The 15,010-nt window shown below is 47.5% G+C and overlaps 1 protein-coding gene across 7 annotated transcripts in view; it reads right to left on the bottom strand.

Annotated features, from left to right (window-relative positions):
* Positions 1-759: 759 nt before the first annotated feature.
* Positions 760-15,010, bottom strand: part of ADCK1 (aarF domain containing kinase 1) — a 133,605-nt gene continuing 119,354 nt past the window's right edge. For 6 of the 7 annotated variants that reach the window (XM_019552120.1, XM_019552119.1, XM_019552118.1 and 3 more), the window contains 4 exons: positions 6,166-6,315; positions 5,669-5,866; positions 3,128-3,321; positions 760-1,772 (listed from right to left, as the gene is read on the bottom strand). In XM_019552120.1, coding sequence (XP_019407665.1) covers positions 1,601-1,772; positions 3,128-3,321; positions 5,669-5,866; positions 6,166-6,315 — 714 coding nt within the window. In that variant the 3' untranslated portion in view covers positions 760-1,600. The remainder of the gene's footprint in view (positions 1,773-3,127; positions 3,322-5,668; positions 5,867-6,165; positions 6,316-15,010) is intronic. The other variant, XM_019552122.1, reaches the window with a different exon arrangement.

Raw genomic sequence — 15,010 nt, 5'->3', positions numbered from 1 at the left:
AACAGCTCCTTTGTGCCCAGTAAAGGAACCACCTGGCAGAGATCATCTAGAGGAAAGACCAAAGAGATCTGGAAGGTTGCACCCATTACTTGATGCCACATGCCTTCACTGACGGTCCCGTGGGCACCCCACATGTCTGGCCACACAGAGCCCCCATCCCTCCCTGTTACTTGCAAGCAGCTCCAGAGGGAACAGCAAGGCAAAAGGAGAGCCTGACTAGGCTTGGCAGAAGTGAAGTCTCTGGCCAAGGCTTTCCTTGTAGCTGCAGACTCAAAATGACCAGCCCTGTCACTTGTACCACCAAACTAGTAGCAGGTTTTTGTCTGAGGCAAGAACAGCAAAATGTCATGGGCAGGGCTGAGGCAAGATGCTCCCTGCATGGCAATGAGGGGGCATCTCGGGGCTCAGAGATGCACTGCAGCCTGCTCCCATGCTAAAGAAAGAAGTAGTCTCTGCATGGATGCGTGGGGCAGAAGCCATGAGTCACCCCGGCAGCATGGCACAGGCTCCATCATTCCCACGTGAGCATATCTGACTCAAAAGCAGCTGACCTTGGGATGAATTGAGTCTGCTAGACAGGGAAGGCCATGTATAAAATGGAACAGGCACAGGCATGGCATTTCATTCAGCTTGTAAGGGATTAACAGCCCAGAATGGCATCCTACTCATGGAAGCGAAGAACTAAAAATGATGTTGTGGTTCAAAGGGGGAGGGGCAAAAGGGGTGGGCCACAAAGCACTTCTCCCATGAAGTGTCTCCCATGTAACACCCTGCTTTATTTTCCTGTGCAACAGTACAGTACAGTATGCATACACCATCGGCAATGAGCTGTGAGCTAAGGGTTGGCATCCCCCAGCACATTCCCCTTGGGGTATTCAGGGAGGAACAAGTATCATTACCCCCATTTTCCAGGAAAATGAGGTAAGGAGCAGTTAAGAAACTTGCCCAAAATGACACACTCCACAGGAACAGACATCTGATTTTTTGGTTCCTAGACTCTTGCTCTCACAATTCAGGCCATTTCCTCTCCTAAAGCTGGGAATAAAACTCAAGAGTCCTGAGCTTCAGACCCCAACTCTAACCATGAGATCTTTTTCCTCTTAGAAAGGACATCTGTCTGGTTTCACAGCAATGAGATCGATTGCATTCTGTAACAACTCTCAAACTCCACAGCATTTTAAAAGGAATTATTTCCTCCCTCTGGAGCTCTGTGAAGTGTCCTGGAGAATTCAATGGCAGGGATGTAAATCTTAAACTCTCTAGGGTGGCTATTAAAAAGACCTTGAGAGAGGGTCTAATTTCCAATTTGGACCCATAGGACTTCCCTATAAAGGCTCACTCCCAGGCTTCCTGCCTTTCCCAATGGATCATACCACTGCTTCCCACATCTCAGACAGAATGCTGCAGTGCTGGCCCCCAAGCCCCTCCACGCTCCCACCTCTCTTACTGCTGGAGAGAAGTTGATGCTGTGACAGGAAAGGATGGCATGATCTGTTACAAGAAAAGAGCTCCTGGGAGTTACAGACAGACATGGTCAGGAAGGCAGGTGTGAAGGAAGAGATGAGGGGATAATCATCCTGGCTCCTCCCCAAAGTTCATGTCAGTACAGAGAATGGTGCATCCAGCTCAGAAGAGTGATGACCCAGTTACCCAGCTGGGATCCCTTCAGCCGCAGGTAGAGTTCATACAAGTTGATCTGCCACAGGCTCAGGGCTTCTGTAAAAGAGATCTGGGCTTTTCTGTAAAGGGAGTCAGTCCTGCTCCTCTGGTACCTGGCAAGAGAGACAAACAGCTGCTATCAACTGCACAGAACACATTCCCTGAGGTAGAGCTTTACAACCATGAGTCTTCGTCACTGGGTGTGCCAGCCATCAGCCAAGATCCCACCCTCAAAGCTTCACCCACAGGAAGGAATCTCAGAGGGCTGGGGGTTTCCTCCAGGCAAAAGCTTCCTGACCAGCCAGTAACTGTCCCTCCCCAGAAGGAGGGAGGGACAGGAAGTAGAGTATGAAAGAGACTGCCTCCTTTAGGAGACAGAGCCTGAGACTGGGAGCTAGGAATTCATGGATTCTCTTCCCACAGCCCATCCTGACCCCTTTGGATAGACATTTCCTTCTCTGGGCCTCATCTGAGTACTGGGTTCAAATGCACCCAGTAGGTATTCTTTTTTCAGTTAAGCTGTTTGATATTGAAGATAATCATATTGATTAAGTACCTTGTGACCATTCATTGTAATTAATATTTAGTATCCATCTCACAATTTAGGCTGATGTAACCATTTCCCTAAAAAAAGCTAAATCTGATTGTTCCTTGCAGGGAATCACCATTACTATCTCTCTGCGCTGCTACAGAGGCTATTGCCTGGGTTTCTCAAGGTGTTTCAGAACTGCTGGGGAAGTTGAGGTTCTGAGTAATTAAGTAATTTGCCCTTGATCATGAATAAGGTCAGGGGCAGAGCCAGGACAAGACTCTAGTAGTCCCGACTCCCCTGATCTAGTAAAAGACAGTTCTGTGCCCTGTTCTATGAATGCAAGATAAAAGGCAGAGAAGAGATGTGAAGAGATGGTGAAATAGGTAGGTGGGAGTGAGGTAACTACTATCAAGAAGCAAGCTAACATCCAAATCAGGGATGGAACGCATTTGTCCTGGCTGTCAGTTCATTACCACAAGCCTCAAGCCCCTTAACCATGAAGCTGAGGTGATCAGCTATGAACTTAGGTTTCTGTTTCCATTTTTGGGGCCTGGCAGTGACAACAATCACATCCAAGAATCCTCCACCCTGCTCTTCAAAGGGAAATGCAATCCCAGAGCAAATGTATAGCAAAAAAGTTGCCATGACTCCCTCTTCCTCCCAGCTCTGCCCAACTTCATTCCTGCTGAGGGAAAAGCCTTCCCTAGGGAGAGTCTGGTGGGAGGTGGCAGAGGAGGGTGTGACAAAACAAGAGGTGGGGAAATGAAATGGGGTAGGCCCAGAAAGAAAAAAAGCTGGGAATTTGAGAGAGGGAAGGTGAACAGGACAATTTTTTCAGTTCTAGAGTCATCTCAGCTGATGCTTTCGTTGGACACAACTGGTGGAAGGGTGCCCAGTGGAAGTCAAGGCCCCAGGCATGCAGACACAGAGGCTCACCTGGAGATGGCTCTGATGCAGCAGCGAGACATGTTGAGGAAGGAGCTGGCACTGGCTCTCGTGTGTAAGGCTGACTCAATCCCCCTCAGCAAATCATTGGTCTTCAGCAGCAGCAGCATTTGGCGAGGGACATTGTTGAGGAGCTGGGTGATCTGAGGTAGGTAAGCAGCAGCATTGGTCCGAATTTCCACATCCTGTGCACAATTGGATCAGAGGAGTGCCCGGGAGAGAGGAGAGAGAGGTTAACAGAGCTTTGGAAGTCCATGCACTGCTGCTTCTGAGGGCAGGTAGTGAAATGCAGTAACAGGAGATCACCCCAGGTTACTAAAAGCTAAAGAGCTCCTCATGGCAGAGGCCAGACTGTCCCATGCACATGAAGCAATGGCAATCTGGATGAGCAGAGAGGAACCAAATCTGCACTTATGAATCCCGATGGAGCCTGTCCTGACCTACTCTGCACCCATACTCACTTGCTACCTCCAACTACTTCTGAGCCCACAGCTGAGAACTGCTCTGGGGCCAGCCTGACCAGAGGTCCCAGCAGTACCCTTTCCTCACTCCTTTCCAACATCATGGAGAAGACAGCCCACGGCTGGCACTCAAAACCAGCTCTTTTGTGTACTAGCATAATACTGGCCCTTTAAGGAGCTGAGCTGATAGGTAATGGTGATGAACTGTGAAGTCTCTTCTAAGCAGCTGCTGACAGACTAAAACAACTGGACTCTGAGCAGCCTTTCTGCCTTCTGTCCTCCCACCACTCCTTGGCAAACCAGACAAAGCACCCCCAAAGCCTCTCTCAAGCTGTCCTGAAAGCCCATGTTCATCTATCACTCTGTCCTATCACCTGCACCTTAGTGTGATCAGGAGACTTCTCCACATGCAGAAGGTTAGCCTTTCAGAGCACTTAGTACCATTGGAGGCATCTTCCTTCCTCCAGAGCATCCAGCAGCCTCTCCAATATACCACAGCTCCTACAGCCTTCAGCCTGAGCCTCACCAAGTAAAGTGAGGGAGTCCTGCAGTCACCAAGTGGGACTTAGTCCACTGCCACAGCTGGGTGCAATAGCAAGGGGCATAGTATATCTGGATAGAGGTATGTAGCAGGGTCTCTGTCCCTTGCCTGCCTTCTTTCTCCTGGCTCTTGCTAGAGCTGTTAGTGCCGCTCAACAGGAATCCCTGTGAATCTAGGACAGTGCAACGGATCATCGCACACACACAAGGCTGTTCCTGCATCCCCCCATAGCAGCTGTGGTTTGAACCAGAAAATCCAGAAAAAGGTCACTGGAGCATCTGAAGGGTTCAGAACCCAGCAGGCTGCGTGCAGAATGCAGCTGAGGCAGCTTCTTGTGCAGGAAGAGGGCTAGTATTTGTGGAGGATGAGAAGGGACAGCTATAAAAACATTTCTCCAATTCAGAGGTGGTGACCAGAGCTGCCCACTTCTCTATGCTGGCCCTGAGGCCCATCTAGTGGGAACATGAGATTCTGCATCTGGGAACAGACCAAGGGTCCAAATAAGTCTGGTGTCCACTTCCACCAGATCGTACCAATAGTTCATGTCATCTCATAGTCTCTCTTCTGCTCCTCTGGTTATAACAATTTGAGAAAGCTGGGTTGACACCTTTAACTAACTAAAACTAACTCACTAGAAAAGATATATATATAGAGAGAGTGAGCGAGCAAGCACAGGCTTTCCTATCTAATCTGGTGCCTTATCTGCAACAGTGGCCAAAAGCAAGTTCTGAAAACCCTTCACTGCATGCCAGTGTTTAACAATGCCTCCTGAAGGAAACTCCTCCATGAACCTAACTTACATTCTGATACAAGGGACCCTTATCATTCTGTCATAACTCACATCACCGCAAAGGCTATACCACTTTCAATACATGCCTAATCCTTTTCACTCCATTCTTCTTGAACTTCTAGCTGTGTGTAAAGACTATTTGTCCACATGACATCATCTGTCATCTTAACTGGCATTTTATGCCAAGGACAAAGGTAGGAATACCAGACCATGCCGAAGGACATCTGACAGGTGCCAGTGGAGCTTTAGAGGGCCGCAATACTGGAATACCAGAGGCTGTTGCAATACAGGGTTTAAAAATAACCCCAGAGTTGCGTGCTTCATGGCACCTCTCTACAATGTTGCCTGGTTCTTTGCTGCTGCCTTTAAACTCTCCACTTCATTCCAAAACCTACATAAAGAAGTTGCCTTCCTGTTATACAGAAACTTGCTTTCTGATGTCCTAAGGGCATGTCTGACCCACCAGAGCAAACCTTAATTCCAACCTTGAAAATCCTGCACACAACAATGAATTTCTATCACATCATTTCATAACACACAATTCCAGCCCTTCATTTTAGATTCCTACCTACATTTTAGAAAGAGATATTGCAGAGGGATTCTAGGCCCCCTCAAATGCTATGTGCAGCCTTCACTATGGACCTGCTAGGGCACTCCCAACACAATTACCAATATCAATTATGCAGGTGATTTTCATGGAAAAAAGCACCAAAGGAATATGGAGCACAAATGGGACACACCTCATTAGCTGTGACTGGGGACCGATCAATACCCCGGCTGACTGAGGCCCAGGACCTGGCAGTGAGCATGCATGCGAAGAGTGGGTAGAGATCACCTGCCCCTAGGCGCCGGCTGTACTTCTGCACCTGCTTCATATCTGCCTTGATCAGGGACTGCCAGAGTCGACAATAGTCCAAGCGGAACTTCTCTGTCAGGACCTGGGAAGGGAGGGAGGGAGAGAGACATTCTCTAAACGAAATTGATCCACAGCACAGTTGGGAAGGGGGAAAAAAATCTGTCCTGTCCAGCAACTGCTTTGAGCCACCAAACTTGCTGTGCTGTGCCATGCTTGAAGCTGCCAGGAATACAATTCCATTAAAGCATGGTAGAAGTGAAAGCAGAAATGCACAAGGTGGGTCAACAAGCTGGGGTAGCCCTTTCATTCACCGAGGTGCTAAATGGCCAGATGAAAAAGGAGGCCCCAGGGCACTGCATGGCATCCACCTTGCTCACATACCTGATAGAGCCCATGGTCCAGGAGTATGATATGGGCCTTGCCAGTGACTGGACATTTCTTCACTAGCACATTGCCTGGGTGTGGGTCACAGTGTACAAAGCCATTCACAAAGATCATTTCGCTGTACAGCTTCCCCAGGTTGCGAGAGAGCTGAAAGGAGACAGAAGTGGGTCAATGGCTTAGGAAGACCCTGCTAATGACACCACCATCTAACAAATTGGGGGCAGGGAAAGTCAGGCCTCAGCATATCTGTTAGACTCTAAGCTTCAGGAAGGAGCAAGAGGCCAGCTTCTGGCACATATGCCAGTGAGGAGGAGTTGTTCCAGGCCTTTCACATACTCAGGAATCCACTACAAGGGAAGCACTTAGCAGGGTGCCTGCCAGCCTGAGGGCATTCAGAAACATGGTGGGAGTGTCCATTCCCCAGTCTATCGAGAGATGACTGTTAGGGATGCCTGTTTTGGAGGGAATTGGAAGCACACATCAGGAGCATTCCCCTAGGTAGAAATAGAGATGTTAAGTAAGGACACATGGGAGAGATCTGGTGGAGCAGGCATGGGCAGCAGGGACTAGGGACATCTCTTGGGCAGAGTTATGTATTCAGGGGTGGACACAAAGCACCCACCCAATGGGCAATGATGGAGGCACCTGTTTGGGGAAGAACGAGGATGTCCACCTGAGACACATATGGGGACTTGCATCTGTGCTGAGAGGGGAGGCCCATCAATCTGCTTTCTACCACGGGATTGTCCGTCTCCCTTCCTCCCTCACACTGCCCCTTCTTCTCCTTGCCTTGGCTCAATTCAGTCCTAATCTGATTTATGATGTCTGCAAAGATGAAGCGACACCGAGAGGCCATTTAAATCATCCTGTCACTGCCATGTCCCCTCATGCTGCTGCCTCCTTATCACTGTGCAATGTTATTAAAGTTAAAAGCTTCCTTAGAGTAAGTAAACAGCCTCAAGCCCAGCATGGCACTGTGGCAGGGGGACCAGGCATCCCCAGTGTATTGATTCTGCTACTCAACAGCATGCATGCACGTGTGCACGCACACACCCCTCCCTCCACCAGAAAGTTACAGGGCCCCTGCAGAAGGATGCCGAAGAGGCATCTGTGAGCCAATCATTATAAATAATCCTACCACTATCTCACTACAAACACAGAGTAACCATCAAACCAGAAGTCCTCACTGCAGCAAGCCCTCCTGGAGGGTGGAGGGGCATCTGCATAAGGACAACAGGAATAACAGTGCCAACCAGGAAGAGAAAGATCCCAAGCGCTCTGCAGGGACCATGCTGCCAACCACTGTTATGCCATCCTCTGGCATGGGAGGTGGCAGTGGTCTGGAAGCTGCACAGCATTACTCCACTAAGACAGGAAATGAAAGACTCCCATATTACAGGAAGGATCTGCCAGGAAGGATCTGCAGGAGGAGCAGACTGCTCCCCACGCTGAGATTTGCGTAGCTGGGATTGGAAGCAACTCCTTCCTTAACTCTGCAGAGAACTGTGGGAATGGCTACAAGGAGTCAGGAATAAACAGCTCCTCTAGTAGTACTGGGACCAGTACAGTCAGAAGGATACTGCCCTTGCTGAGCCACTCAGACCATATTCTGTAGCACAACACCCCTACCTACCACCATTCCAGCATGCTACTACCAGCACTGACTGTACCCTACTGAACCACCAACAGAGTTCACTGGAGCAAACAGGTGATCCTAAGTGGTCTCCCATCCAAGTACAGACCCAGATCCTGTGCTAGGTTAGCAGGCCAGCTGGATTGGACTCTAATTCCACCTCAGATCACAGCATCAGCCTTTCAACCAAAGACACTGAGCTGTCTATTGTGGCTTTGGTCCAAAGTGAGTGGAATTCCAATGCCTCAGCAGGAGATCTGGAGGCCTGGAACAGTGAAGGATTGCTTGCCAGTCAGGATCGAAGCACGCCAGCAGAGCAGGGAGAGGGGACAGAGCTGGTATAGCCATGGGTGTTAGGCATCAGGATTAGGGTGCATCAGCACAGCAGGGTGTTAGGGTCCAGGCCTGCTATGGCGCGGTGCAATAGGTCAGGACTGAAGTGCTGCAATAGGCCCAAGCTCCACAGTTCAGAGTTTATGTGCACTGGCAGAGCTGCAACGGTCCAAGAGTGGTTTAACAGGGTGGTGGAGCATGGGTCAGGACTAAAGTTACTGGTAGAGCTGCATGAGATCCAAGGTTAGTATTCCAATCCAGGAGCACTGGTAGTACCACGAGGTCCAAGACTGGCTGATCAGGGGTACTATGGGTCAGAGATGGAGTACATTGGCAGAGTTAACTATGGTCCAGGAACAGAATCCACACTCAGGAACTCTTACAAGCCAGGAAGAAGGACAAAAGGCAGTTTTAAATGAAGAGGGCAGGAGCTGCAGCCTAGCAAAGGCTGCCCCCATGTAAACTTCCCTCTCAAACACAGAAGTCTTGCTCCCCCTCTTTCCCTGTGAATGCTGGGAGGACCTAGAACATGATAGGAGGAGGTACTGAGCTAGCAGCCTCCACTTGTGAGCTGGCTCAAAAACTGGGAGGTGCATCCTCTTCCTGTCGGTGCAGTATCCCTAGAGCCAGCTGGGATTCTGAACACATCAGGCTGATGGGGACCACTGGCAAAGACTGAAACACATTCATCAAGGTTAATCACAAGGCAAGGAGAATAAAAGAGGCACTATCTGTGTTCCATATGTGGAAAGGCAGCTTGTCTGCACCCAGGCCACAGGTAGCACACTACACAGTCCTCTCACTCCATTCTCCTGCTGAAAACCAAGAGCTCTCTCTGATGGGAGCATGAGTGTACAAGTCCCCAGCTGTGTGCGTGTGCGGCTGTTCGTGTCTGGACTAAAAAATCTAGCTGTTCTCTAAACATGTTAGTGAGGATGAGTGTGTGTGTTCATGCCTGGACTAAAAAATGTGGCTGTTTTCTAAAGACATTAGTTACATGCGAGTGGAGACAGAGGTTAATAGCTTTGCAAACATGCCAGCTACTAGTGATCAAGCCTAAAGATATGGATGTCATTATTTCAGGGACAGTGAGGTATATATTAACCCAATATAGCACCCTATTTTGAGTCACCCAAGGTACTGTCTATAGTGCAGCACCAACCTGGGGCACAGGGGTTAGTCTGTTAGTCTTCTTTATGCTGTGAGTGCATCTGCTCAATCCCTCAAATCATTCTCTAAAACAGTGCCCTAACACCAAGCACAGATACCCACTTTCAAAAGTGCAGCTTCTAAGCACTTAATGGGAGGTTAACAGTTGCCTGCTCTAGAAACAGTTAAGTCTTAGCATGCCATAGTGGCCACCTGGAATCTAAGCTCTGATGATTTGACAGCTGGGCTACACATCACTTCACTCTCTTCCTGCTTTGCACTCGCAAGTTGCACCTAGAGCTCAGAGCACACAACCACGTGTTTGGAGGCATTGCTGCAGGTACGCAATAAGGTGCACCTCTCCACAGCTTTGTAACAAGCAGCAGGAGGGAAAATACATGGTGTGTTTGAGTATAACTCTATCATATAGCATGTGATTTACTTGATCTATTGTACAAGATTTCCTGACCAATCACCAGGAAGCAACAAAGATCGAATTGTGAACAGTCATGGTCAATTCATGGAACAGAATTCTGAAAAAACCCTGCAGAAAAATCAATGGGAGGAAGCTGTGATCTCCCCGCAGATAACCCAATGCTGCTGACCCCTTTACAGAGAGGTCCAGTGTCCCATCACTGCCAATCTCTGTCTCTACCATATTTACACAACAAATACCCAGGAATAAACAGAGACTCCCTGTGAAGAATTGCAAGCAGCAGACCTTGTAGAAATAGCACATAAAACCCAGCTACTCATGAGAGAGCACTCTCACTACACTTGAAGTATTCTGGCAAATGGTGAGCCTATAAAACACCCATCACAGGCGATGGTGGACAGCAACACTGACAGGACTGAAATGATTTATGGAAGCAAAGTCCAGTGTAAGCACAGAGGTATTTTCATCGTGACAGAAAGAGGTCAATGACCTTTTGCCTGGACAGCATTCAAAACCAGGAAAATCAGGGTCTCCAAGCAATGCTGTGACACAAATCATAAGGCAATGGCTGGCTATCCTTGGAATCCTGAATTCATTGCAGGGCACCTCATTAACAGAGAAGTGGAGGAAGTTCAGAGAACACCAAAAAAAAAAAAAAATTAGGGGGCAGGAAGGATTTTCTTAGGAGAAAAGGTTACAAGAACTAAAGAGTCTAGCTTGGCTAAGGGATAGCAGAAGAGGTCTTGATAACTGCCTACAAATAGCAGAAGGATGTCAAAACTATGGAGGGGGAAGAATTGCTGAGCTTTGCACAAGGAGTTAACTAGGTAGAATGGGATGTAAGTAAAGATGAGGCAATTTAGGATCAATATAAGGGGAAATTCATACAGTAGTCACCAAGAGAGCTGGGTCACAGAAACTGACATGGAGCTGGACTAACCTATATCCTAAATTACATAGGTTTGCCCTGTGTCTTGCAAGAGGAATTTATAGGGTGTGTTACTGAATAAAATTAATTCCGCTCATGAATTCACACTGCACTGGAACCTGATGGCAATAGCCATCAAGCAGTATTGTATCATCACCAACCAATGGAACTGACACTTCGCTGTCTCTACTGGAAATACGCCACTTTGTGGCCATATCATATCGGCAGCTCATACTTATTGTGTAATCAACTAATAGGTCAAGGAAATTGTAGGCAATTTTCAACTGATGAGCTCCCAGCCTATAGCTGAAATTCTTGTTGTTACTCCCCATGTGCTGCATATTAATATATTCCATCCCATTTCTATTAATCCACTCCTCAAGGTCATCCAGTTTATTCTATATGATGTTCTGATTCTTTTCTACATTGACAGTACTTCCCAACTTTGTCACACCAACAAATTTCATTTGCACACTCCCACCTCTTGTGCCAGGGTCCTTAATGAATTCTACTAACAACTTCCATCCATCCTGACAGTTTGTATTTCAGCACAACCCACTGTCATCTCAGCTTTAGCCAGTTCATTACTCACCTTGCAATTATTCTACCAATCACCATCTTTTCCAACTGAACAAACAAGTGCCTGTGTGTCATTATATAAAATGCTTTACTGAAGCCTAGAGAGATGGAACCTATTGCATTGCCTTTGGGTAGAAAAATCAAAGAAACATATGAGGTTAATCTCCCTACGATCTCTCTTTGGTCAACTCATGTTATATATGCAGCACCTTCATACGCAACTCTATAACAACAAACTTCTGGCAACTGCCCAGTAGCCACATGCAACTCAACAACAAATCAGCACGTCCAACAGAGCCATCAGGAGAAAGCAACCCTATAATACATACAGCCCATCTGGAAAGAGTAACCCTAAAATGGCCTGCCATTATGCACAACTGACTGTCATAAGATCCGTGTTGATAACAAGCAGCGTATGCAAACCACAGCTTAGGCACAATCCAAAATAACATGGCCATTTGCATAGCTGTGCTGTCCCTATATACCTGTACAGTAACACAGTGCCAAATGATATACAAGAAGCATCATCAAGATTTAATAACTGCATTGCTGATCCACCCCCAATCTTCAGAAACAACTGAAGGTTGATGTGAATGATCCTTCTGGCTGCATCCCTCCACCCTCACTTGATTAAGTCTGGTCTTGGTATGAACCATGTGATGTGTTCATTGGTCAGCCAAACTCACTGGAGACTCCCAGATGAGGCTGCCTGATATGGCGGTATTCATTGCTTTCTCTCCTCCATTTGTTCCTGTCTCTTTAGATCAGGAGCAGATACTAGATGCTGGCCTTAATTTGGCTGTAATATTTGCCAATTATTTTAAGAGACGGCGACACTAACTTCTATTGATCTCATTAAAAGTAAAGGTCGTTGTGCAGCTCATTTCTCAGGGCTCGATATTGCCTCCTCGGGCCAAAAGAATGGCATCGATTTTGGAACCTTAATCGAAGGTTAATTGGATTTGAGAGTATGTTGGGGCTTTTGTTTTCTTTTTTGTTGTGGTTGCCATTGTCATGGTTTTGTATTTTTAAACTGGCTTTTACAGAGACCCAGTTACACTGACATAAAACTAGCAAAGGGGGCTGGAGACTGAAGGCCCTGATCTGAAGCCAGTGCTTTCTGCTCTGTAATGGTGTCTCTCAGCCATGATTTGGGACCCTCATAGGCAAAGAGCTGCAGGTTTGAAACTTTGCCCTTCAACAGTGAGTGATCAGAATCAAGCCACGCAAATCTGTAGTGCATAATTGCCATTACAGTGTCATAGTGGGATGAGGTTTGGGTAACAGTACACTTAAGAATGGCACTCAGGACTCCTGGGCTTTATTCCCAGCTTTGTTCCTTACTCAATGTGAGGCCTTGGCAAGCTATTTTCTTGCTCTGCGCCTCAGTTTCCCCACCAGTAAAACAGAATGATGCTGGCTGATCTCCCTAGAGAACTGTGAGACCACACTCTTGAGTGTTTGAAACGTGCTTTGAGATCCTCAGATGAAGGGAGCCAGAGAAGAACAAAGAGATGCTATTTATTTATTTCATTCCATTTTTGTTGCAATTTGACACTTGAAATAAAACTGGGCCTCGTTTTCCCCTGGCTTTGTATGCAATCACATTCTCTTGCATTTAAGGTGAAGCAGCACTCTGAAAATCTTTAGCAACTAATTGATGCTGATGCCCGAGACTGACTTAATCTGAATACACCTCAGCTCTGTTTTAACCTTTTGCTGAGTCACCTGTCCAAAGCCAGTTCTGCCACTAGCACCTGTGCTTACTGGTTCCTTGCTAATTTTCACTACATTTTACACGGGAAAAAATTAAGGGTAAACTCCAAAGAAATGGCTTGCCAAGCTAACTAGTGAGGTATAAGGAGCCAGAGCAGCTGATCTCAGGAACACTGATCTTCCCCATGCTCAATTTCTGTAAACACTTGGTTGCAGAAAGGCTAAGAGACATCAGCCTGACAGAAACATGCCCTCGCTGAGGCGTTAGGCATTCTAGCAGCAGTTCTTCTCTATTGCTCTCTGGTAGAAGCTACAACCATTGAGGTGCTGAATGCCTAGACTCGGTCTGGCCTTAGGATTTTATCTTAATGGTCTCAAGGGAGGATGGTAGGTCTTGGGCAGTCTGCACTCCTCCTACTTTTGCCTAGGCATACATGTTGAAGGTCTTGGTGATCACACCTCTTATGCACACACCATAAGCCAGAGGATCAATGTTGCCTGCTACAAGCTGTATAAGCACAAATACTTAGAAATACAGGTTTTAGCTCCACTACCCAAAAAGTAAAAAAACAGCTCAAGCCCCATGCTCCCTGGAATCTCACTTGAGCTTAAATGAGACACAACCCTTGGCTGGCTCTCTGCAGAGGGGTAAATCCCAGCCCCAAAGCATAATTCAGATCATGAGTCTTTCAGCAGTCAGAAGAGTGCTAAGCCATAGACAGAACAAAGAGAAAGCACAGTCCCTGCTCCAAAGAGCTTACCAGTGTATTACAGATATGATTTGATACGTAAAAGTAGCAAACCTCAGAGAAAAGATTAGAATGGAGAAGTTCAAAAGTTATGGTGTTAGTCATGTAAAGGGCACAGAGATGAACCCATAACCCAGTGGGCGTGTCTACACATGCCAATTTAAGGCACAATAGCCATTTTTAAGGTGCATTAAGGGCACAGGTCTACACATACACACCCTTTATACACCTTAAAAATGTCAATTTTAGGCTAACTTCACCTAAATTTGATACCTGCATAGATCAGGTATCAAATTTACCAGCATACAGCAGGTATCAAATTTATGTGCGATTAGTTAAGGTGACTTAACCCATGTGTAGATGTCTTAAGGCATCTTAACACTGTCTATGTCAACTGAGCAGGCTGAAGCTGAGCCTGTGGGGTCCTACGCTGCCACCAGGCACTACCAAGACAAAGAAGTGGCAGGTGCTGTCCTCCAAGGTACAGATGCTGGAGCTGAAGTGGCGGTTCCAGCAGCAGCAGTACCTGTCAATGTGCCGACCAACTTGAGACTAAATTGGCAGAGGAAGCAGGAGCCACGAGGACTCCTGGCATAGCACATGCAAAAGGCACAAAAGGCAGTGTGAGCTCCTGGGGGCTCTGCGCAGCTCAGCTTGGGCAGACTAGATACAATGCAGGAGGGGATCGGGGTGGATCAGGCAGACCAAGGAGAGAACCTAGCCACCACCCACATTGCACCCAGCCTCCCCGGGCTGAGCCACTCAGAGCCCCCTATCACTTCTTCGTCTTGGTGACTCCCAGTGGCAATGCGAGGCCCTGCAGGCTTGGCTCCAGCCCGCTCAGTCGACATAGATAGCATTAAGGTGCCTTAAGGCATCTACACATGGGTTAAGGTGCTAATCGTGCCTAAAGTTGATTAGCCTAAAATGGAGAGGGGGTTAGAGCTATGGCGGGGGCCCGTTTGATCACTTCTAGGGAGGGACTAGAGGCTCTTGTTCCCTTGGCCAGCGCTAGGCTGCACCATCTTGCTACGCTGCAGCAGGCTGTGGGGAGCTGTCCAGGAGGCTGACCAGGGCAGACTGCAAAGGAGTTTCCCAATGAGCCGCATAAAGGCACCTTAAGGCAAGCACATGTAGACACATGCCTAAATCGCCTTAATATGCCTTAGGCTAAGACACAGTCAATTCAGGTGCACGTGAATTCACATGTAGACATGCCCAGTGTAATTTACATGCAATGGTACATCAATGTAAATTAAACCTGGACCAGGAATGGACAAATGTGCAGCCATCCTTGAGCAGCTTCATGTACTAGGCAG

The sequence above is a fragment of the Crocodylus porosus genome, unplaced genomic scaffold (assembly GCF_001723895.1).
Source record: "Crocodylus porosus isolate Cpor-Errol unplaced genomic scaffold, CroPor_comp1, whole genome shotgun sequence".
NCBI lineage: Eukaryota > Metazoa > Chordata > Crocodylia > Crocodylidae > Crocodylus > Crocodylus porosus.
The sequence above is the reverse complement of the archived record's forward strand: the minus strand, read 5'-3'. Positions and strand labels throughout refer to the sequence as shown.